Genomic DNA, 24354 nt, shown 5'->3' on the forward strand with positions numbered 1-24354 from the left:
GGCAGTGGGCAGCGGCCCCGGCCCGCGGCGCTGGGCTGCGCTGGCCGGCCGCCGCCTCCCGCCCCGCTTCCGGGCACGCCCCTCCGGGGGCGGGGTCAGGGGACGGGGGCGGGGCCGGCTTTATTCTGTTTTCCCTTGGAAATAGCGGCCCGGGATAAGGAGGGACAACCCCCCCCTCCCGGGCGCACAGGGCTCTCAGAAGCTAAAAGGGCCGGTCTGCTGTCAGCTGAGGCGGCTCTTGGTGTAAATTCACCAACAGAACGGTAAAGCTCTGTCCCTTATCCCACATATTTGAATTACAAACCGAGGGGAATGATCTAAAACTAAAAAGCCTGGTAAATCCTTAGCACAGAGTGCAAGGAAAGCCCAGGAGTGTTTTCTGTAATGTTTTGTGATGTCAATGCAAAGCATTCACAGTGAGGTAAGAGAGAGGACAGCACCGGGTTTAGGTTTCATGTAACAGGATTAATCCTTCAAAACCACCGGCTGCACTGAGAGGTTCAGCTGTTGTGTTAGAAAGAGGCAAGTGGGAAGCGTGGTCTTGCCAGCCGATCCAACCAGCGAGTCTGTGAGAGGCCACGTCCGTGTCTGCGGGCAGCTGAGAAGGCACACACAGGGTGGAGGGACTTCTGAAACAGGGAAATTCTGTTGTCACCTCTCCAGGCCGGAAGCGGGTGCAGTCAAACTCTAAATTTACCACCCCAGGCTCTGAACCAACGAACCTTTTCAGGGAAAACCCTAGTGACGTCCCTGTACTCGGGCTAAGGAGCATACCCCATAATGTGGTTATAATCCCCTTTGCTCACAAAAGACCCGAGCGGTGCGTAATGGGCTACATCCTGCAGGACTTGCTTTCCCCAAACTGCCACCTGCTACAGCACAGGTGACTTCCCCTAATGGCTCCAAAATGTGGCTCCAAATAACATGGAGCTAAAGATGAAAGCCCTTCTTCTGCGTTGAGGGTTTTTTTTCAAACAGAGCTCAAGTAACTTTCTACGGACACGGTGGTACGGACAGGGAAGCAGCTTTCCTCGCTGGGTGTTCTCTTTGCTACCTGTCAGTAACTTGGCTCAGAGACGTCTGTGATCGTGGTCCCGTAGATTTGTCTCTCCCAGTCTGAGAGCTGTTTCACAAAGCCCCGGTGTGGTCTCATGTTCGTTTTGCATTTCAGAACATAGTCCCAGGCTCTCTGTAAACAGAGGGGAAGCAAAGAAGTGTCAGGAATTTGAACTGAAAGCGCACCTCGGGTAAGTACACTAAGCAGCTACACTTGTGAACAACACTGCTGTGTATTTACTCCCTGTGTTGGACACCAAGAACCTGCAGATAAGACTTTGGCTACCAAAGTAGGGACAGATTGGTTCCAGATGTGAACTTCAGAGAAGCCTGTCACCTTCATACTCTGCTCTCCTGGATATGAGGACAGCTCAGGCTGCTTTCACTACCTGGCAGGTATCTTGTGTTATTTTATGCCGATGGAGCAATGCAGCCCTGGATTTTTACCCTAAAATGCTATTTCTTCCATGGATGATAAGCAAAGCAGTGAAGCATCAGCTATTCACAGCTAAGTGACAAAGGTTATCATGTTTCTGGACTGGTGTGACCTGATGTGACAGAGCAGCTATGAAGCTCCAGTTACCCCACTGCATTAATTACAGCCATCTTAATTATTTGTTAGCTCCATGTAATCAGCTAGGAACTCCGCTACACACAGGGCAGATCCACTGGCATTACTTTGCTTTACTCCAGCTGCACCCTTGGGTTTACCCAGTAGTGCTCATCTTCCTGCTTTCAAAACAGACTGCCCCTAGCGCTCGGAGGATTGCTTAAGCGTAATGAGACCAAAGGTTAGAAGATACTGCTCCATTGGTTTGTTTTGATAATCTCAGTGATTCTGCAGGCTCCGAGGCTGATCTACCAATATTTACTCCTGTGGGCCCGTGGTGTGGATGTCTGTAGTTCCATTGAACTCAATAGATCTACTCACATATCAATTACTAACAGAATAAGGGGCCGCACATCCCACATCTGCCTGCCTTTTGCAATATCCACGTCTTTCGAAGCTTTCAAAGATCTTTGCCTGGATTGGGTGAAAGATCACACGGGAATCTGTTGCACTGCTTTCATCTGCAAGAAACAAACTTGTCTGCCAGGGTAATCCCCAGGAAAGCTTTGCCTAGCCAACAGTGGGCTAGCACCGCCCCAGCCAGCTGCAGCATGCCACTGCTGTGTCAACCATTTCTTCCTCTTTTTTTTGGCACTTAGTAAAATGCTGAGATCAACCTGTTGATACCAACCGAGAAAAATTGCAAGGATCAGCCTTTGACTTTTGCACTGCCGTTGCAACCACCTCCAGTAATTTAGCATGCATGGGAATGGTTATCAGGGTGCAGGAGCAATCACACCCAGCATTAGTGTAGCAGGGACGAAATAGTATCTGCAGCCCTGTTGGCAGGCTCAACCTAAAACTACCCGTTGGCACACAGCAATGGTAAGAGATTTCCTCTTATGTTGCAAATGTTTGCACAAAATCAATTAAATGATTAGATATGGGCCCAGCTTCAGTGAAGCTTGGATCAATCCTTCCAAGCTCCCAAAGGAGGAAACACTTTCCAAACACGGACAAGATTTTTAAGGAGATGCCTTTCAGTTCCCATGGGAACTGGCCTGCTCTGTGCTAAGCAGGCGCCATGAGATGGTGCCTACGGCAGCACGATGCCCATGCGTTGTATGCAAAGGGAAAAAGGGCCTGGCACCAGGGAGGCAGCCAGGCTATTGCTCAGCCGGATCATTCTCAACCATCATTCATTATTTTTCTTACGTTATTCAGAGCTATGGAACAGAGTGTACTGGCCATCTAACCTGTACATCCCTCCTGGGCTAGTATTATCCCATTCCAGATTTCTCTACAGTAGTATCTGTGGGAGGGGATCTAAAATAGAAATAAAATAGGAATTTGGAAGAAGTCAGTGCTGATGCTGAGTCAGTGGTGTATCAGAGCCCTGCAAGCACTGTGTTCTGAATTTCCCTGTAACCCCATGGTATTAAGAGATGGGATTAACTCCAGTAGCTTCCAGATACTCTCTTTCTCAGATCCAGGAGAGCAGAAGTACTAAGTTCTGTAACCACAGCTTTATTTTTATAGCCCTGTAGTTAAGCAGGAAAATGCAAGAATATCAGAGGTGCCACGGTAAGGACCCACAGATCCAAAATCACACCTAAGCCACCTCCTTAACGGTATAAAGAAGATGCAATCTCACATAACATAATCTGTTACATTGAATATTCTGCATGAAGGCAGAATATTTCTCATTGCTACAGTAGTAAGGCTTCAGAAACAGAAATAAACTGCAGATGAAGCCAGTATCTGTGGGAAATATGACAGTGATGTACCTTCAGGGAAAACTGGCAGGAATGCATAAGATAGGCCATGGTTACTGTGCTGCTCCGGCTTATCCCCAGGCTGGAGAACACCAGTACTGCTCCACGATCCAGCTGAGCATCTGAGTAAAGGAGTGCCAATCACAAATTAGTGATCTGGGAAATCAAGTTTCCAATCGTACAGTCAAGCTCTAATTCAGTGACAGCTGACAGGCTAGCAGTCCACGCAACAGGAATCCTCATGAACCCTGACAGCAGCAGATGGGCACTGCCAGCTCCCGTTTCTGTAACCGTTTGCCTTTCTTAAAAATCCACTGAGTTAAAACATGGCTTTGAAGACCAGAACCAAATGACAATGATGAGTCAATGCTTCATTACAGATCAGTGTCACCTTTACATCGGATAACTGAAGAAAAGTGGTCTACCATGACCAATCAGCTGTGGTCAGCATCACATCAACTCAAACTCTTCCCAGAAAGGTTTAAAGGTATTGAAATCTCTGATGAACACAATCCTAACTGTTCTCCACTCAAGCTGGAAGAATCAGCTCTCAAACTGGAGAGAACTTAGACTTGAAATCCCTTACCCCTCCCTGGGGATCACCAGCAGGAAGCATGTACATGCCAGCTACAGGGCGCAGGTTTTATAATGCTTTTATGATGGATACCTCGCAGTGAAAATTGCTAAGATCAGCAAACTCATTTTCTACAAAAGCCAAGCCCATGGATACTGTCAGTCACTCCTAACCACATTGACTCTGCTACCTATGCTTAGAAGGTTGCATATTTTATTAATAACCTTTTGAATTTTTTCCCTCCCTCTCCAGAGCAGACACCATGGCATGTTTTTAGAGTATCAGCAACTGAACTCTAGAGTTCATAGGGCAAACCCTCTTCTTTTATAGTTGTCAAGAGGTTGTGGGGTTTTGTTGTTTTTTTGATTTTTTTCCAAGCACTAAAACAGTGTTTTCTAACTTATTTCTATCATTATATACTAATTCTGTTCTAAGACCTGAGTAGAAATGGCCTCACTCCAACATACACCTGGCATAAGAATATCCACAGTCCCCTCAGAATATGTGGAGAGCTTTAGTCTAGTGTTCAACCATAACTGTTCCAGTTTAAGTAAGCTACTCTAGACTGTCAAGTAAACAGTTCAACTACCGTGTAAACAGTACACCCTTCCACAAGAGCTACAGCTAATAAACTCTTACAGTCTGTTTTGGAAACTTCCACAAACTGATGGGAGAAAGAAACTTTCTTCTGAAACACTACTGGGAAAAAAACTGGGGCAAAATGAAAGGCAAGTAAGTGGATTTTGATATTTTGGGTTTCAATGCATGCAAATCATGAAATTCAATTCCGGACTACAAAATTATATCCTCAAATATTGCTTCCTTGTTTCTTTGTTTGTGTTCAGTTGTCATTTCTTAAATGTTACTTGGATTATAAGGCTTGTGAGGGCAGGGTGATCTTTTGCTTCTGGGTCTGTACAACACTCAGCTTAGCAGGGCCTTGGTCTGTAGCAGGTGTTATTTCACAAGTGGAATAAAAGATAACGACACGGTTGGACACCATCACAGGATGGAGCTGCAGGAGCTATGTCTGCTGTGCTGCTGCAGGCACTGAGCTGGAGAGTATGTTTTTTCTTGCCCTCTCTGATGTAATCAGCTGAAGGCAGGTTTATGCTGTCCAACCTGAACGTCTTCCTAGGCCCTATGGTGGGTCTGCACTGCAAATCACAAAGATAAGCAGGGTCTTGTGGTAAATTCTCTAACGTGTGTCACAGTCTTGTTCAAATAAAGCTCTGGTGGTTGAAGATTTGGGTTGGTAAGAGTCAAAGGGTTCTGTTTAAGAGCAAAAGAACAAGAAGGAATCCTATGAAGCCCTGGTAGACATCCTGTAGCAAAGCCTTTTCAGATCAGGTGGAAAACTCACTATTATCAGAAAGTGAGGTATTCTTTAAAGTGAGTAGGAACATCAGGGTGAGATGCCCTGTAAAATCTCCTCTCTGTCCATCAGGACGGTTAGTAAGGCAGCTCAGGTATCCATTAGGGTGTGGGCTGGCTTGGGAGTATGCTGATCTTGAAAGATTACGACCCTCCTGTCTGAGCTTCCTGTTGGAGTGAATTGCAGTCACTCCCATCTAATATCCTAGAGTGAGCAAGGTCTCAGGAATTCCAGATCAGGAACAACTCACCTATGAAATGACAAACGGTGGCAAAGGAAGAAAAAAGATCTGCTTCGAGCGAATCTGGAACAGATATATGGAGGCATTTGCTGCCTTCTGCAAATCTGGAAAAAGAGCACACAGTGTGACATGGACCAGAGAAGCAGCTTCGAAAAAATGTGTTTGTTGGAGGCAAGCTGGTAATTTTGTTTGCTGTTACATGTGTGAGTTTTCATCATTGCCATCATTAACATTATGATAAGGGATTTGTTATGGTAAGAGACTGAGGTGGTTGTAATACACAGACAGTTTAATTACTGATTTTCCATTACACATGGTATTGGCGTTGATGTCAAGGGCCCCCAGTCCTCCTCTCACCCAGTCCACCCAAGTCATGGCAGAGGGCTGCAGGACTGCATTGCTGCTGTGCTAACTCTGGAGTAGAGATCAGAAAAATGAGCATGAAATAGCACTCAAATTGGCAGAGTTTTCCTCCAAACAGAGGTTTCCTTGGAAGTTCACAGGCACTGACTCCTCTGTGAATGGGCTTTGGTGCTGTGCCACCTCACTTTTTCCACAGGCACAAACCTTGGTGAGGGTAAACCTTGAACTATTTAACTTACAGTGTGGCAGGCTGTTCAGAGATATTGACTTGTGCTTTGATCTTCAAATCTTTCTGAATTTGTTGGTCACAGGCCTGCTTGAAATTGCCCATATATAACTTTGCAGGCAGTATTTCTACAGGGTATAGCTGGAAGTTGTCTAGTTCCTGCCGGAGAGAAACCATAGGCTCAGTTTAGAGTGTATCTGCTCCCATTAGCTTGGTAAGTTCTTAAACAGAAGTCATGTGAAGAATTGAACACATACTTAGTCAATAGCCCATGACACATTCTAGTGTAATGATTCATTCAATCACCTGAACTTTCTGTATATTGAAGTATTTGCTACATTTAGTGAGAATAATCAGCAGCATTGCTGTCATTGTGGCATTACCTGAAACAAATCCTAACTCAACAGGAGGTGGCATATATTCTTTACATTGTCCGGAGGGACGTCAGCATAAGAGATTTGATGTTCTCCCCGGTTACTGTTTGCAAGGCTAAATGAAATCATCTGCCACCTGCAGAGCTGCAGGTGCCTGGTAGTGGCACAACACGAGCCTGCAGCTGCTTCTGGTGTCTGCAGTGTGAGGGCTGAGAACAAAAATACACAAGTAGCCGACAGTGCTGCTATATCCCTCACCGATACTCAGCTAATGCTACAGCAACAAACCAGCAGCCTAACAATTTAAAGCAACAGAGAGCAACAGCTTAAACTGGGAGGCAAGGAGGTACTCTGTGTCCAGCTGCACCTGGTAGGGAAGTTCAGCAGTTTGCTACCCTTCACAAAGAAGCACAAAGTGAATTGATTTTCTCAAAGTGAATTGATTTACTCTCCTGCGCTGTAGCATCCCACAGGTTAGCACCATGTTACGGGCTATTTCATGTGAACCAGAAGTGAACAGGAACAATGGAAATGAAAGGCATGTTGCAATGAGATGGTCTCTGCTGTCCAGTGCCTTCTAAATCTGCCCTGCCTCAGGTCCTGTCCTAGATGTGAAAAAAGGGTAATATTTCTCATAAATTAAATAAATCAATGATTGAAGGTGAAACCAAAGAATTAGGTGTGTTGCAGTGGATGGCTGTTTTTTCTCTGGGCCTGTTGAAAGAATGCAGCAGCATTTGTATTGTGAGCCTTCCCGATGAAAAGCTTTACAGACATGGAACACGACGCTTGATAGGAATTGTACTTCTGTCTGAAAACATTTACTGTGTAACATCCCAGATAACCACGTGTCAGAGAGGAACTTGCCTCTCTTCAGCATTTGCTACTGTTTGTTTAGTTATCTGTATTCTCCAGTAGGCCAGTTTCAGGGTTATCAGAGAAACCTTCCCAGTTTGTTTTCAGGAACTTTCTTTCACGCAATAGAAGAAGGATAAAAAAGGCAAAGTGTGGCTGTAAAAGAATTAGTGGTGAGACACAGGGCAAGCACAGTAACTCAAATTACATTTAATTCCTTTGTTTGAAATTACTCTGATAGCAGGTTTACACCACCATTCAACTGGAACTCATTAGCCATCATCAGTTGAATATGAATGCTAATGTCTTCTACTTGCAAATTAGTGTCAGCTCACCTGAGGCATCCACAATATCTTTTGAGTCCTCAGAAAGTGATAGCAAGCTGAAAAACACTTGTATCCTCCCCTCAGGATGAGCACGGGATGGCGGGTGAACTGCTCTAAGCTTCTGGCATACTGGACAGCAGTTCCTTCCTCAGCATCTAAAGAGATCAAAAAGCTATTTGCCATGGCAGGTTTAGAGTGCCTCTGTCAGCACTGGGAGTTACATCTGGCCCACTGACACCCACAGCAAACTCCTTTTCATTTCATCTAATGGTCTGCAGAAAGCCTTGTTAAAAGCCAGACTTACACTTTAACCGTTGCTGCAGGTCAGTAACAAGGCACACTGCTTTTCATCTCTTGTCCTGATCTTTTATTCTTCTCCTGGTTTCTTTTGTAGGTCTAGATAAAGGATTTTTTTTCCCCTACCCATTATTCTTCGGGAAATGCTTGTAATAAGCTCCCATAATAGGGAAGTATTATTAATTTAAACTTAATAATCTTAGTTTTATGGAGGCCTTTTTCTTTAGTCTGCTTTAGGCAAAGGGGGAAGTATCTTGAACAAATTCTTCACAAGTGTTTTAAACACTCCCCTCAGTGAAGCAAATTATGTGAGATGGCTGCTCCCCCTCCTTCTTCCAAGTGATCCATCCCGCCCGCCTCTAGCTATACCTACTTTGGAAAGAGATCAGCACAATAGAAACCCACTTCTGATTCTTCACACCTTCCGTTGCTAGTATCTCACCACCGAGCATTTATGAACAGGCTTGCTTTATTCATTCTCCTTACACTCCCAGATTTTTTCCTTAAAAAAATGATGTAAATCTTTGCTAAAGCTATAGTAGCCTTTATAAAGCTAATAGGAGCCAAATAAACACACAGAAGTGGTTCTGCACTCAGCAGAACTCCTTGCCAAAGGATGCGTGAAATCTAAACACTTCCATGGTTCAAGGAAGACTGAACAATTACATGGAAAAGTTTCCAGCTCTTCACATTTCTCAGTGAACTCCATCAAATCACCACCCCCCTTAAAACTAAGTCTTTTAAAATATGATAATGTGAAAGCCTTTTATAACCCTCAAAGAAGGAAGTACTCACTCTGTGAACATACAGAACTTGAGTCACTGTTTTCAGTCTCTGAAGAAGCATTGCTCCCTAAAAGACAATTGTTGAACAAGCCCAATCTGAGTGCAATGTGAAAAAAAAAAAAAAGAATCTATTCCTTACACATGGCAAGGAACTTCAGACAGATCAGTCCAGAGATAGGAAACCAGGCCTGCGAGGATGCTTTGAAAGAAAAGCTTTATGTTTGAAGCCTAAGAACATAAGCAACCCAGAGAAAAAACAGAAGCATAGCACAGATGTTTGTTTTTCAAATAAAACTGGGTAAATTTGCATCTATTCCAATACGGTCAGAAAATTAAATGAGGATTGGGAAGAATATCTATCCTGCAGTGAGGTGTTGACTGACATGGGTCACAAGTACCTTTTTCTTTTTCCTCTTCCTCATAGTCACAGCAGTCCAAAGAGCTGGTCTCGCAGTCATACACCACACAGTATCTGACACACCCCAACTCCTCGGAATCTGGTACCAGAAACTCCCCCGTAGGACTCTACCAAAATCACAGAGGAATTCTATCAGGAGCACAGCTCCACACTTTTCTTGTGGCATCAACGCTACCAACATCTTGCAAGTTACTACTCTATAGCTACAGGATGGGTTTGGGGCTCTGTCTGTACTTGATGCTGAAAGACACGGTTAGAATTCAGAAATGATGCAAAACTACGCCGGATTGCTTCATGAGCCACAGTGGTAAAAGATGCCAGCACTGTCCTTCGTGAGACAAGTCTACAATATGTTAGTTCTTGTGCAATATTTTTCCTGATATACGGCTCCTGTGTGCCAATCCTTCGGGCTACCGAGGCCACCTTTGCTTTGTGACAGAATACACCCCCCGGTGGCAGAAATGGAACACGGCTGCAACAGGCAGGGGAGAAGCTGGGACAATTCCCGGGGCTTTTAAGCCAATTTTGGCTTACTGCTAATTGCTAAATCCAGGGATGGTTTACACAAATGGTAATCCTCTCACCTGTTCAATCCTGCGTGCTGTAATAATATGGCTCTCATTGTATTCACGCTGAGTACGGGCATCTGAAAAAACAACCAAGGATGAACAATTGGTTTAGCTGATGCTTTTAAGGTAGAATCCTGTTCCTAATTCCGTCAGTGGGAATTCAGGCACCAACATCAGCCAGAGAAAGAGATTTGGTTTCTTAGAAACTGAGACTTTCAGATGTGGGTATAATGAACGCCAGTGCTGGTGTGAGACTCTGTATGTGATGCCAGCAGCTTTAGTCCTGACCCAAGCGTGGTACCACAGTGTTCACAGCGCCGGTCCTGTGCTCTGTTGTGCTCTGCCCTGTGGCATAGCCTGGCCTCTGCTCCCTGGGCCTGCTCTGACCTCCCAACATCCAGCACCTCTGCCTCTGTACTGCCACAGAGATGGGGAGAGGGGCACCGGAGAGACCCCAACCTCACTCCCAAACTGTCTGACTCCCTCGCCAAAACATTTAACAATATTGCAGTATCTGGCACCCTTTTTTTAATGTATTGCCACTATGCAAGATGCAAATGCTTGCGCAATGCTCAAGAAATCTTGTTCACCTCTAAACCCTCTGGGAGCAGCAGGGGAGAGCGTGTACCCTGGGATAGATTTGAGCCAGGAAGAGCTGGAGGTGACCAAAGCCAGAGCAGCACCGGCTCAACGGCACCTGAACCGAGATGGCAGAAACGCCCCAACGGCAAGTAACCAGCCATGACAAGAAGTAATGCGTGCTCTTCCCCGTGCGCTGGAGCCCACAGGCCCCATTTCCTCAGGAGGCGTGCCCGCGCCGGCGTAGGCCTCGGGCCCGCGGCCTCACCCAGCAGGCACAGGTAGCTGGGCTCCGCCAGCCGGGGCACCCGCCGGTGCTGGTTGAGGATGTTGTAGAGGTGTCGGGGCTCGCAGAGCGCCATCCCCGCCATCCCGCGCCAACCCCCGACCCGCCGATAGTCGCCGACTGTCGTTACAGCCCGCCTCGCCCCGTTGCCGTGGCAACGGCGGCGCGCGGCCCGCTCGCAGCGCCTGGTTGCTAGAGAGGGACGCCCGCGGTCACTAGGGCTGACGTCAGATCCAGGTCTCGCGAGGCTTCGTTCCCTTCCCCCGCCCCGTCAAGTCTCGCGAGACGGGGGGGCGGTCCCGCGCAGGCGCCGTGCCCTGGAGGTCGTTGGAGTCACCGGAGCCGCCGCGCCATGCTGTCCCGCCTTGCTCGCCCCGCCGCCGCCGCCCTCCGCCGGGGCCTCGCCACCACCGCCCAGGTACGCCCCGCCGGCAGCCTCTCGGCACGGCCAGGCCCCCCCTCTCTCTGAGGGGGCAGCCGGGCCCGGCGGCCGTCTCGGGCCTCCTGTGCGCGGGTGTCTCCGCCTCGGTCGGGGCGGGGGGGGGGGGAGGACGGGACGGACGGCGGGGGCCGTGAGGGAGATGAGGAGCACGGCTCAGGTCTGGGGGTGCTACTTCGCATCGCTCCGCGGCTCTTGGCTCAGAGCCTTCCCCCGGTGGGTATAAGCTGGCCGGCCGGGCGAACCTGTTAGTGCGAGGTGAGCCTCCCTGTCCGTGGCGGGCAGTGATGCTACTCTTTACAAGAGAGGTTTGGGTAATTATTTTTATAGTTATTAAATGTGTTGGCAGTGAGAGTTTGGCCTCATGGTATCAGCTCAGTCAGAAATACGGAGCATAGCAGTGCCTAATGCTAGGCTTTGCGTTCCTTTGCAGAGTTTTATGCTAAATTACATTTGTTGCAGTAGTGAGAAAACTGAGGTGAGGTTAGGCTGATCGACGTTCTGGGAAGATTATTTCTTGCCATAGCATAATAATTAAGCTGTTCATATAGGGATTTGGAGCTCTTGTGGCTCTGTCTGATAAGACAGTGTGATGGAGAATGTCCTTCTCAGCGGTAATGGCATTAGCACATTGCACCTCAGCAGAAGCCTTGGCAGAGTGTTCCATTTTAAGATTGTTGTGGTCTTTTAAAGTGTCTTTCCTCTCATCCGCTGACAGTTTCTCTACAAACAAGAGCACAGGCATTTTCGAGAAAAATAACTTCTTCCAGTAAGCGTGTTAGAGTAAAATTGGCTCACCGGGGCCACAAAGTAGAGCTGATTTTACTTGGTCAGCCCCACTTGATCAAAGCTGGAAATTACAGTTCTTGGGCTTCAATTTTGAGGCAGCTGCAGGTACAATTTTAATTTATTTCAGGCATATACATTTTCTTCACATAGGTACAATGGTTATTATGTTTATTGTAGTCCATTAAATGTATGGATTTGCCAAATGGGGTGGCTTTTTTTTTTTTTTTGATACTGGCAATGAAAGCTAGAAAAACTGCATAGCAAATTTTGCCCTAAGAACGAGCTGGGTCCCCAGGGTAGCAGATATTAGTCTCAGGCAGACCTTTCCAGCTGAAGAAAGGTGATCCTTTTGGTTTCTTTGCGTAGCTGTGCTTCCCTTTTGAGTTTCAGATCACAAAAGAACATTTTCCTCTAACTTGTCCTACCAATTAACCTCAGCGATCTTTGGGCAGCTGTCATGATGATAACTTTCTGTGGGCTTAGGCAATCAAGTTTGCATAGTGCTTGATAAAACCATTGAGAAATAGAACTAAAAGTAAAGAAAGCGTGGTGCAATCCCCAAGGTTGCTGCTGCAGTACCTACCACAATATCTCTACGATCTGTTTGTCATCTTTTTTCCTCAGAACAATGCCAAGGTAGCAGTGCTGGGGGCCTCAGGAGGCATTGGCCAGCCTCTCTCCCTTCTCCTGAAGAACAGTCCGCTGGTGAGCAGACTGAGCCTTTATGATATCGCTCACACTCCAGGCGTTGCAGCTGACCTCAGCCACATCGAGACAAGAGCAAATGTTAAAGGTACTGTGAGCTGCTGGAAATGATCTGTGTTCTGAAGGGGTCCTCCTGGGTGTCTCTGACACTTGGAGATGCCCGTTGCTTGTGAAGGGGGATCTTCACGTGATCCTGAAGCCTAGTGGCAATTTAAGTAGCTTTTTCTCAAGCAGTGACTTGAGAAAACCGTGACTAAGGTTTAGCTGATTAGATTGACATATATGGAGGTGAACATGGTCTGCGGTTGCACTGTTGAAGGGGAATTCCTAATAACTGGCAGGAAACATTCAATAAAATAGTCTCGGAAAAAAGCCTGAGCACTGAATTTAAAAGTTTGACTACAAATAGACCTAACACTCCCTGGGTGTCTGTGTGAATTATGTGTGCTTCTTTTCTGAAGGGACAGCTGTCAAGTTCTGACGAAATCAAAACTTAATCTGCTGATCTTCGTTTTCTCTGAAGAACACCAAGAGGTTACATTTTACTTGAATGTGCCTATCTGCAGTTCTTTGGGGGCACTGACTGTAGTGCCAAGCTGGGGTTTTTGGAGAGTAAATACACATAGCAGGAGGAACCGAGGGTTTTCAAAACAGATGAATTGAGATTCCCGCCACTCTCATTCTGTAAGTTTTGAAACAAGGATAAAAGATCAAATGGAATCCATACATAACTGTATTTCTTTGCTTTTTGGCTTAAGTCTGAGTTGAAGGCTAAATTAAAAAAGGAATTGAGTGCCTCTGGGCATAATTTTCTACTTCAAAGCATCAGATATTTAATAACTGGCAAAAACATAATGCCTGGATGTCTTCCATTTCAGGCTTCCTGGGACCTGAGCAGTTGCCAGAATGTCTGAAGGGCTGTGATGTCGTAGTTATTCCTGCTGGAGTCCCTAGAAAACCAGGTATGTTCTCTTTGTTAAAGGGCCCCAGGGCTTCACTGAAGTGCATTTTTGCGCTACTGTTATTCAAATAGAGCTGTGTCTGGTGCGTTGCTCTCGATGATGTCAGTGGTCTGTTAATGACACTGACCTAGAGCTTGTTGTGGTATCAGGCACCTTGTTTAGCCTCTGTCTTAGATTGTCCCTCCGAAAATGGGGAGAATTGATTTCTGGAGTTCCTATGTAAGCGTGGGGTGTAAAGACTTTTCATGCAAGTGACCCTGAACTTCCCTTAGTGTTTCTTGCCTAGTGCAATACTCCAGTAAAAAACTGGTTCTTTGTTTCATTTCTCAGCAGAATAGAATCTGTTGGTTTTGCATTACATGTATGATAACTTCTCTGAGCATCTCTGAATGCTGGTAAGCCTTCCTAGAATGTCTCTGACCTACTCCATTTCTACCCTGTTTGACAGTGCCCTGTTTGGAATGTAACAAAACTCTAGACTTGAATTAACTAGCTCTTCCTGATTCTTCATCTTTCATGGTTAAAGTAGTTGCTGCAAGAGAAATTAGAGGTGGCACACAACTAGCAATATTTTGCACAGAGCAGTTGGCATTCAAACTGTAGCTGCGGAGGTGACTGCAGAGGGGGAGGAGAATTCAGCTTCGGAGCAGTTATGCACCACGGGTATACTGGTGTGGGTCAGTGTGGTCACACCATGCTTCAGGCTGCCTAGGTGAAATACATTCTGACAACTGACAGCTGGACTGGTTGCTCCTGAAAAGGGATGATCTATCTGAAAGGGTAGTAATCTTCTAGTAGTGAGAGGAGTTACCTTTGGGGCCAATTCATTAATGCAGCTGGAGAGTTTTCTCTTGATATATGAAACCAGAAGCTGATGTATCTCTATCCAGAGCAGAGTATGTTTTTGTGATTCATTTGCTTGCCCATTAATGAGTAGACCATGGATAGCTTAAAATATTGTACTGGATATGTTTTAGGCATGACCCGTGATGACTTGTTCAACACCAATGCTAGCATTGTTGCTACTTTGACATCTGCCTGTGCAAAGCACTGTCCAGAAGCCATGATCTGTATTATTTCTAACCCGGTAAGTGCTTTCTGGAGACCTTGAAATTGTAGAGGAAAAAACATCCAGAATGAGGATACTAGAGTAATCTGTGAGGTCCTGATAGTTTTGACCAGTATCTTTAAGATCCACAGGGTATTTGCAGGAAAGGAGTAAAACCCTGGTTCGACTAACTCATTTTTCTTGGGCTATATTGAAGCCTGAGGAAACTTGGATATGAAAGTGTCTAATATCTCAATATCTGTATAACTATGGTTATAATGTATTAGCTGGAATAGAAGTCTTGACTCACTAAGGGAGGAGCCTTTGTAGTGTGAATGAATAAATTATTTAAAATGGAATTTTTTAATGCCAGCTGGACTCTAAATTGCTCTTCAGTTTAAGAATTAAAATAATTTGCTACAGTTGACTTCAAGTTGGAAGTATACATTGAGTTGTTTACTGGCCTGTTCAGTTCATGTGTTGGTTTCACTATTACACAGGTTTTAATGAATGCTTGCCTATTCTTGCTTATAGGTAAATTCAACCATCCCAATAACTTCAGAAGTCTTCAAAAAGCATGGTGTGTATAATCCAAACAGAATCTTTGGCGTTACGACGCTGGACATTGTCAGAGCAAATACTTTTGTGGCTGAACTAAAGGTAGGTCATCGTAACAATTGCTGGGGGAGGGATATGGTGCACTTTGGTCATTAGACCTATCAGAAATGCTTTTAAAATCACTACACGGAGACAGAAGGGCTCGGATTTCTGTGGAGCTAGAGCGGAAGGCAGTGATTCCCTGTTTCTATTCTCTGGAGGAGCCTTGGGATAGGGTTTCTTGCAAAATGTGGTTCAAGAGACTTTGACCTTTCCTTTTCATAGCTGTCCCCTGTGAGCGAGCTACATGTTCGCTTTAATTCTGCTGGCATTTTCAGCCCTGCTGGTGCAACCGGAGGAGAGGGTTGAATTGTAGTATGTACTTACAAGTCAAACTGTCTGTGCTGTGTGTTACAGGATATTCTGCAAAGTGTCAGGAACTGTAACAGGTTACTGCTCTTAACAGCCCTGGTGGAGTTTGTACTTGTGCTGCTATTTATCTGAGCTTGCATTAATAATACTCTGTAAGTGTCTCAAGTTATCAAAGTAATCTGGAGCTCAGCTGTTTAGATCTGCCTTTGTCCCTGGCATGTAGCTGTCTCTGAGACTTCTTCCCAATGTAGTCCTGGGTTATAGATGTGTCCAAAAACCCTGGGCAGCAAAGGAAGTGTGATGTTTTTAAATGTTTTTCTTGTCTGTATGCTGCAGCAGCTGGAAAATTTCATGTTTCTCTTAGGGCTTAGATCCAGCTCGAGTAAGTGTTCCGGTTATTGGTGGCCATGCTGGGAAGACTATCATCCCTCTGATCTCTCAGGTAAGTCATAATTACTGCCGTGTGTGGCATTACACTCATCGATAAGTTGGAGCTGATGTAAGGTGCCTTTGCGGTGACAGTCTTCCCTGCTCTTGTGGCTGTTTTCATTCTGAGATGAGGTACCAGATACTGGGAGGCAGTAAGCTAAATCCGAAGTCCTCTAGGTGGTTTAAATAGCTTCATTCTTTCTCCTCTAAAGGAGTTTTTGGATAAGAACTGAGGTGTAGTGTGGGTATCAGGTGTCTTGGCACTGCTTCTTTTGGGTTTTATTTTTTGTGACAGGTATTTCATGATATGACTACCTTGCTTCAGCAGGACAAATTGATTTGTGATTTTGTGATGAATGTGATTTTACCGTGGTGGACTAGACTGCTTCAGCATGCAGCGTTGACATGAGGAGGCATAGCTCAAGCTGTGTGGGGAGGCATGCTTCAGTAACGATTGGTAGCCAGGGAGAGGCTCCTGTCATGCATCTAAGCCGCAATGAAAGGCAGTTCTAAAGCAGGCTGCAGCTTTGTGAGGAGGTGGCTAGGATATGCCCAAGGAGCAATCTGCAAGAAAGAGGGAGAGGCTTTGCTCTAAGTGGGGAATAAAGCATCCTTCGCAGAAGGATGTACTTGGGGAATAAGAGCAAGCGCTTTGGAGCACCTGTATGCTGAGAGGGTGCTTTTGTTAGCCGATTAGGACAGAGGCAGCTGTGCTCAACATACTTGTGTAGCTGTATCTGAAGGTTCAGTAATTTCCTAAATATTGCTGGCAAACTGGATCCTTCATAAGGCTCTTGACTTCCGTAATGCCACAGTGACCCAAATATTTACAAGGTGGCTTTTTGAAATTCCTAAGGCCTCTTACATGCTTGGAGGGCATCTGTCTAGTGCAAAGGACTACACAGTAGCGAGTAACTGTGGTAAGCCCTGGTTTTGCTGTCAAGCTGCGGTTTGTCCTTGAGCAAGCTCGGCATGGCTAGGTTCCTCTTACAGTCCCTGCAGTAACCAGGCGAACGCTTGCGGCTGGTCAGTGTCACACAATCTGTGAGCTGGGATAATTCATTTTCCCAGTTGAGAACTGTTGGTAACAACTGTAATGGTACAAAAAGCATCGTGTAGCTGGCTTTATGCTGAATCTCAAGGGTTCCTGGTATTTGATAGTAACTTCTCTTTTTTTTTTTTTTCACCCCCTGAATCTAGTGCACACCAAAAGTGGACTTTCCTCAGGATCAACTGGAAAAGCTTACAGGGAGAATTCAAGAAGCTGGCACTGAAGTTGTCAAAGCTAAAGCAGGAGCAGGTTGGTTCTTGACTACAGCTTCCAAGTAATTCTTGTTGGCCAGCTGAATGGATGCAGTCCTTTCCAGTTTAATCTTATTTACAACTGTGGTGCAGAGTTACGAATTGCTGATTGCAAATCCAGCTGCTCTGCCATGTCAGTGACTGCCTGAACTGTGGTACTAGAAGCAGCTCAGTATGTAGGTAAGACTAAACATTAACTGATCCCATGCCATGTATGGCTTTAAAAAGAATCTTCTCAGTCAAATTAAGCTGTTTCTTCCTATAAATCTGGTCAGCTAAATAGCTTGTAGCTGGCCAAAGGCCGCTGCTTTGTCCAACTGGCTGTGAGCTTGAAGTCAGTGACACTGCGGCTCTGTAAATGTATCAGGGTGGAAGCCTTTGATGCTAAAGAAAGTATAAAATTTCAGTGTGATCTGTTCTAAAAGTGATTTAACTTTTACAGGATCTGCCACCTTGTCTATGGCCTATGCTGGTGCTCGATTTGTGTTCTCTCTGGTGGATGCAATGAATGGAAAGGAAGGGGTTATTGAATGTGCCTTTGTTCGATCAGAAGAGACAGAGAGCCCGTACTTCTCTACACCTCTGCTACTGGGAGTATGTACTTTAAATGATGATGCTTATAAAGAGCAGCTACTGATTTAGTCTTGTGGGTTTTACTCAGTGGTTTCAGCTTAGGCTAATGCTAGGTATTGCTGAAGTTAACAGCTGAGCATACCTTGAAGAGTTCTTGAATATTTGCATATTGTGCTTGGGCATATACCTCATGCTTGACAGGGATGCTGCTGCTTTTACCTGCTCCTGGACTGCATGTCGCTGAGTAACCAGAGATTCAGACTTGTCTTAAGAGGTCACGCTTGCCTCAAGTCAGTGCCTGTTTATGAAGGGCTTTCATATGATTAACCAGAGTCGACAATCTTGTCTCCTCAGTTTGATCTGCTACACGCAAATCCCTCAGAAATTGAGGCACGTGGGGAACTACAGCATGGATTAGGATTAATAGATTGCTTTCAGGACCTCTACTGAACCCTGAAAGAAGTGATCCTTTTGTCACCCTTACCCTGTGGGTGGAGTGAAACACAAGGATGCTGCAGCCCTGTTGTGGCTGCTGGGATGCAAAGGATGGTGTGTGCTGACTGGTGAGGGAGGAGAAGTAGTGGGTTGTTAAGGGTTTAGATGTAGGCATGAGATCTTGAAAAGCTGGGAGCGCAACTCTGAAGCGGTTTCAGATTGCAAGCCAGTGGCAAGTGAAGGGCATAGACTAGAGGAGAGAAATTCTCTTTCCAAGTAGTGGGTTTGAAGGTAGGAAGCAGCATGATGGAGCAGTTGGTATCTGTGTCTTCCTGAAGGAGCTGAGGGGCTAGCTTCAAGTTTGGCACCCCGATGTGAATAGTGAATGAGAATTTTGTGAAGGCTGTAGAAGTTGCTACAGATAAGAGACTTCTGAGCCTTGCCAGGAAGCACAGGATTGGCAGACTAGAGATGACAGAAGTCCCCATCTCAGCTGGATAATACTTAATCAGAGCTGTTAAGTTAACTCTCTAGGTCATTTCATGAAGGGTTAATCCTTAAATCCTCTTTCCCTCAGAAAAATGGAATTGAGAAGAACCTAGGTATTGGCAAGATCTCCCCCTTTGAAGAGAAGATGGTTGCTGAGGCCATGTCTGAGCTGAAGGCTTCTATTAAGAAAGGAGAGGAGTTTGCGAAGAACTTCAAGTGAAGAGCTGATGATGGAGAGGAATTAACAACTTCCTTAATTTATTAAGGCATCATGTCACTTTACGACTTCTGATTCAAAGCTCATGCTTTGATTGAAGTCTGTCTGTATTAGCTTAATGATTGTTGCCAGTGCAGAGTCTAATCATCAATAAAACGGCCTCATTTTTTCAGTGTACCATCTGGAATTGTCCTGATGTGCTCGTCTTTTGAAGGTGCAGGTCTCTGAAAGGTTATCAGTTTCAGTACAGATGAAATAGTCTCTTAAAGTGGGTAAACCGAGTACTCTCAGCTCTGCTGCTGCTTGGATTCTGGCTTGGGTTACTTGTTTGGTGCTGTGGCTGGGAAAGCAGGCATGATCGGGTAAGATCAAGATGGGATGAAGAGGTTTGGGAAAGGGATAACTGAGTGAAGTGAACCAAGAAGTGTGGTATTGTGGTGGTTTTTTTGGGGGGGGGGAGGTGGCGTTACCTCTGTTTGTTACCTTGTGTTGCCTTAATCTCTTATGTAATTAAGAGTTAGTAAAAGCACACTGGTTGAAATGTCAGTCCTGCTTTACGCAAATAATTAAAATGCTGAGAGTGGCTTCTTTCTAGTTAGGGACAGAAGCCTTGATTTAACATCTACATAAATTTCTTTTACATTCATCCTCTTGTGAATATAAAAATAAATGTCTGCAAGAAAATGGTGATGACGACTTCTGTTGCTGACTTCTTTGAAGGTAAGCTTTAATGAAGGAAGCTATTAATTCACTCTTCCTCTGTGCTCTGTGGGCTGCTTATCCTATTGCTTTAAATTGCTTTAATCCATGTAGGTTGAATTCTAAGTTGAACAGACTTTATTTTGATGAGATGAAGGAAACTCCAAAGCCCAGCACCTCTGGGGGAACTGAGGGGAGTGTTGGTTTGAGCACGAGAACTGGTGTAGAAGCTTCTCTTAAGGAAGAGACCTAAAGGTAGTAGATGGTGTCTGGTCACTGGTTTCTTTTTTTTTTTCCTCTCCTTGTATTCTAACTCTTCTGAGCTATCTGAACTGTTTTTTTAATTTTATCTTAAATGAGTTCAGCGTTCTGAACTGGATCACACAGTTGTGACACTGTTGAAGATGCCTTGAGAATAAAGTTCTTGGCTCTTTCCCTGCCCTGTGGAACATGTAGGCAGAGAGAAAAGACAGCAGACACAGTTCTTGTCACTCCTCTCTGCAGAAATCCAATGTATTAAAGCTTGGTTTCTGTACAGAAATAGTAGTGAAATAGAAGCGTCGGCAGTCGTTACTCAGCAGGCTTGGAACAAAGTAATTATTAGGTGGTATTAATAGGATTAATGATCGTGCTGGAGCGGGGCAGGGGAGGATGTTGGAACTGGAGGATGCAGGAGGAGTGACTGCCCAGGCCTAGTAAATGCAGCTTGGATATTGCACTCAAAACAACAAATGGAAAACGCGCGGCAGGCTGCGATGAAGCAGGTTGCTGGATGGAGGGGTCTTGCGGGCTTGTCGGAAATTTTTTATCCAGAAATAGGCAGCACAGGTTATTTAAAAATGATGTGTGTCCATCTGCCACCCCTGGTGTGTGTGCCTGAGTGGTTCAGGGGACCTGCGGCACGAAGCCACCGAGCTAACGGCTGCAGGGACAGCCTTGCCTTCCCACCGGGAGGGACATAACATACGCTTGTTCTAGTCCTGCTATGTTAAATACGGCAGATACAACAGACTTCGGAGGGTTGGAGACCTTCAGAACTGGAGGTTCGTAGTGTGGCTTAAGTTATTTTTCTTCTGTCAGCAGTTCAAATCCAAAGTCTAGGGGAACTGCGTGGACAAGCAGAAAGCTTCGCTTGTACCAGTAGGGACTCGGGGACAGGATGGGTAAGTGGAGCTGAGGTGGAAGAGGATTATTTCCCAGCACCTGCTGACTCGTGGATTCTTCAGGGTCTCGTTCAAACCCCTTAATAACAACAATGTGCGTTCCCTTTCTGCACTGCCTGGTTTTTGGGTTTGTTTCCCCCTCTCCGAATCCCGTGCCTCGTGCTTGGAGTTGCAGCCGTTTCCTGTGCCTGGAAATGGGCTCTCCATTTGGGAAGGGAAATGAGACAGCCTTCTTGTGGCTTTCTGCGGTGAAGGACCAGGAGCATATTAGGTGAAGGTGAGAAATGAAACCTCTGACATCTTCCATTGCAGCATCACTTACGTGCACGGAGCTGCCGCCTCCTCGGGCAGCTCGGCTCTGCGCTGGAGCCCAGATGTCAAGATACAGAGGAGATGCATATTAAGAGTAATAAATAAAGATACTCCAGATGGCCAGATGTCAGGTCACTTGATCCCACCTGCCACTCCTGTGCTGCTGGGGCAACACAGGGTGCAGGAGAGGAGAAAAGCAAACAGTGAATGTTGCGGCTTGGGTCTTTCATCGTGACTGGCCTCGGTGTCCCAGGGGGACTTCAGGTGGGACGACCGCAGGAGCAGGGTGCAGGCTGGCAGCCGCGTGTCCCTCAGTCCTGGGAAAACTTTTCCCTTCCTGGCTCTGTTTAAGGACCAGTGCTTCAGGGCTGGGGTACAGATCTGCCACCCTCAAGCCCCATCGCAGCCCGAGCGGCGGGAGCTGGCAGCAGCTTGCCTTTGGGTAGCGCTGGTACCCACGCAGCAGGCACGGCTGAGCCTGGGGGCAATCGCCGGCATTTCGGTGATATTTAGGAGGAGCAGGGGGAACAACAACAGGAAGACAGCTGGCTGCAGCCTCTGCCTTGCCAAAGCTGGCTGCTTTCCCGGCTCCAGGAAAGGAGCAAAAGCGGAGGGGCTGGAGGTGCCCATCGCAAAGGTGCTGGTGTCTCCGGCCCCTCGCCGCTGCTCAGCCTCGGTTCACCGGGGCCAGCGCTTCACGGCGGGCTCTGTGCGGCTGGTCATGGAGGCTTCGTGCTTTGTTCGGCAGGCGTAGCGCATTCCACCCCCGCTAGTGGAGCCCGTTCCCCCTTGATTTCACCGGGGTGGGGTGCCAGACCCAGGGGCACGGGCAGCTCTCCCCTGCAGCCAGCTCGGCTTCCCCCTTCCCTCGCAGGGCGAGGGCGGGAGGTTTTAACGTGAGCGGGAGGATCAGAATCCGCCTGAGCTGCGGTTTTGGCTTTGCAGAGGCTTCTCCTCTCCCCGCCGCTCCCCTGGCTCTCGCGCCTGGCCGCGGGCAGTCTTAAATCACCACCTTTGCATTCGCTGCTCTTGATTTACTGAAATGCCCGCCAGCTCTTGCTTCTCTCCCGGGCGCCTCAAAGCAGAGCTGGAGCGCGGCGCCCAGACGGGAGGGTTTGTTTGCATTTACAGGGAAACCTGTTAATAAAGGAGACCGAAGGGACTGCTCTTTTCCTGGCTGCGGGAACAGATGGCTGGATAACGCCGTGCAATTAATATGCAGGGACTCCTGCCGGGGTGGGGAGCCGATTGCCTGTTCGGAGAGGTTAGCGCGCTGGAGCCGGGCCCTGCCACCGCTCTGCCCGTCCCCGGCACCTGCTGCCTGCGGGGCGTCCCTGGGGCCTCCGCGGCGGAGCGGAGGGTGTCGCGGCGGAGCGCGCGGGAGCGGGACACGGCGGGGGGGAAAGATGCGGCGGGGGCACTCGTGGCCAGCAGCAGGTCTCCGCTTCTCCTGCTCTGGACGGTGCTCGGCGAGGGCAGCCCCCGGGGCCGGCGTCGGTGGTGAACGACTGGTCAGAGGTCCGTTCCGGCTGGAAAGGGGAGCGGGGGCTCGTTCTTTCCTCCTGTACTTGTTTCTCTTCCCAGTCGGGAGGCACGAAAGCAAAGCAGCAAGCGGCAGCTCCCGGGTGAGCTGAGGGAGGCAGGAGCCGGGACGTGGGGCTCTCCTTGCCACAGCACAGCAATGGGTGCAAAATGAGAGGTGCCACAGCTGAGGTCTGCGGCTGCTCTGCATCAATAAAGAGCCGGTCTTGTGGCTGGGCTTGCAGGCTGGGCTTGTTTGGGGGGGAAAAAGCAGAAAGGAAGGTGAAACAGGTCTTTTTTTATTTCCAGAACAGCTTCGAAGAGTGGATAGACGAATCCATGGGGAAGAAAAATCCCTGCCCAGGGCTATGAGGCTTATGGAGCCCCAGGGGTGCACGAGGGGACCCAGCAACCCCACCCCAGCACTGCGCGGGGCTGCGTGGCCACAGGGTCGAGCCTGAATCGATGGGAGCCTTCAGCTGCCGGGCCACGATCGAATGGCCCAAGGTCACCCCGGGACGCACGGCGCTGTTCGGATGCCTGATCCCCATCACACCCTGGGCTCTTGTGGGATAATGGTGCCCCCAGCCCCTTCGTCTTCATGCCTTTGCCTTGCTTCCCACCGTTTGCTGACGCTTCCTTCCTCCCCGCTCCCTCGCCAGCTCAGGCGGGGTTGCTGAGCACCAAGAAAGCCGGCGCCGGGCTTTGATCAGGGGCTACTGCCTGTGCCGCGCCGACGGCACGCTCCCCGCGCCGCAGAGCTGCTCCCGGCCGCCCTTTCTTCTGCATCAGGAGGCGGCTGGTGGAGATGTCGAACCTTGGTACGAATCCTCGCAATTAGGCCTGTTCTGCTGCCTGCCTCGTTTGATCTCCTTTAATTATTTATCGCCTTTTTTTTTTCCTTTGCTCCCCGAATCCTCCATTTCTTTCAAGTGATTATTTTCTCCCTCTCCCCGCAGCCGCAGCTGGCTCTGCCTGTTTGCTTCCTATTACCGTCCCTTCTCCCCGCTCCTTCCATCTCTCTCCTTTTGTTCTCCACCAGATCATCCCTTCGTGCCGCTCCCCCGGCTGCACCCCCCCAGCTCTCTGCCTGCCTGGCAGCTTTTTTCTTGCTGCTTTTCTCCATTTTTCTCACCCGGATGGCTATTGCCTTTCTCCACCCCATTCCAGGCACCGTTTTGGCTGTGTTTTCTGCCCGTGCCAGCTCTCTGGCTGGGATCCTGCACCCTGGGCTGGGCTACACTAGCCCTCCATTGCTATTCTCCCAGGCTAGTGCCCGAAGGCTGACGTGGCCCCGCTGCAAAGCCCTGGCTCCCAGCAGCACCCAGCCAAGCCTGGGCCACCCCGTGGGGCTGCTGCCCCCCGGTTCCAGGGTCTCCCCCCACTGCTTTGGCCGCTGCGGGGGACCCCGACTGCATCCCCTCCTCCTCTTTGTTTCCCAGGGCATGATGCGTTATGCAGCGCCGCGACGCTGCGGGTGTTGGAAAGATAACAGCGGTGCAAAGGGCATGGGCTCGCCCTGGGGGTGCTGGATTTTCCCCGTCACGGGCTGCTTTCCCCCTCCAGCATTAAACCGGGAGAGGCCCCGACCACGCAGGAGGCTTCTCCTAGGAGGTGGGAGAGGACAAAGGGGATACAGGGACAAAGGCAGGA

At 47.7% G+C, this 24354-nt stretch overlaps 2 protein-coding genes across 3 annotated transcripts; one reads left to right on the forward strand and one right to left on the reverse strand.

The window, feature by feature from the left end:
• Nucleotides 1–1057: 1057 nt before the first annotated feature.
• Nucleotides 1058–10734, reverse strand: STYXL1 (serine/threonine/tyrosine interacting like 1; the record flags this gene model as incomplete). Its single annotated transcript, XM_082008435.1, is given in 9 exon segments — nucleotides 1058–1189; nucleotides 3394–3503; nucleotides 5581–5675; nucleotides 6174–6319; nucleotides 7725–7870; nucleotides 8808–8844; nucleotides 9191–9322; nucleotides 9800–9861; nucleotides 10632–10734. Coding segments are annotated over 9 exon segments (963 nt in total).
• Nucleotides 10735–11001: 267 nt separating this feature from the next.
• MDH2 (malate dehydrogenase 2) lies at nucleotides 11002–19183 on the forward strand (the record flags this gene model as incomplete). Of its 2 annotated transcripts, XM_082008530.1 has the most annotated exons (9): nucleotides 11002–11067; nucleotides 12502–12670; nucleotides 13461–13544; nucleotides 14522–14631; nucleotides 15127–15252; nucleotides 15926–16003; nucleotides 17191–17290; nucleotides 17735–17886; nucleotides 18878–19183. In XM_082008530.1, the coding sequence occupies 9 exons, from the start codon at nucleotides 11002–11004 to the stop codon at nucleotides 19007–19009; spliced, it is 1017 nt and encodes a 338-aa protein (XP_081864656.1). In that variant the 3' UTR covers nucleotides 19010–19183. The 2 variants fall into 2 exon arrangements, with proteins under 2 accessions (XP_081864656.1, XP_081864657.1); XM_082008531.1 differs by lacking the exon at nucleotides 15127–15252.
• Between the last annotated feature and the right edge of the window lie 5171 nt (nucleotides 19184–24354).

This window comes from Phaethon aethereus, assembly GCF_964289735.1.
Source record: "Phaethon aethereus genome assembly, chromosome: 19".
In the NCBI taxonomy this organism is placed as follows: Eukaryota; Metazoa; Chordata; class Aves; order Phaethontiformes; family Phaethontidae; genus Phaethon; species Phaethon aethereus.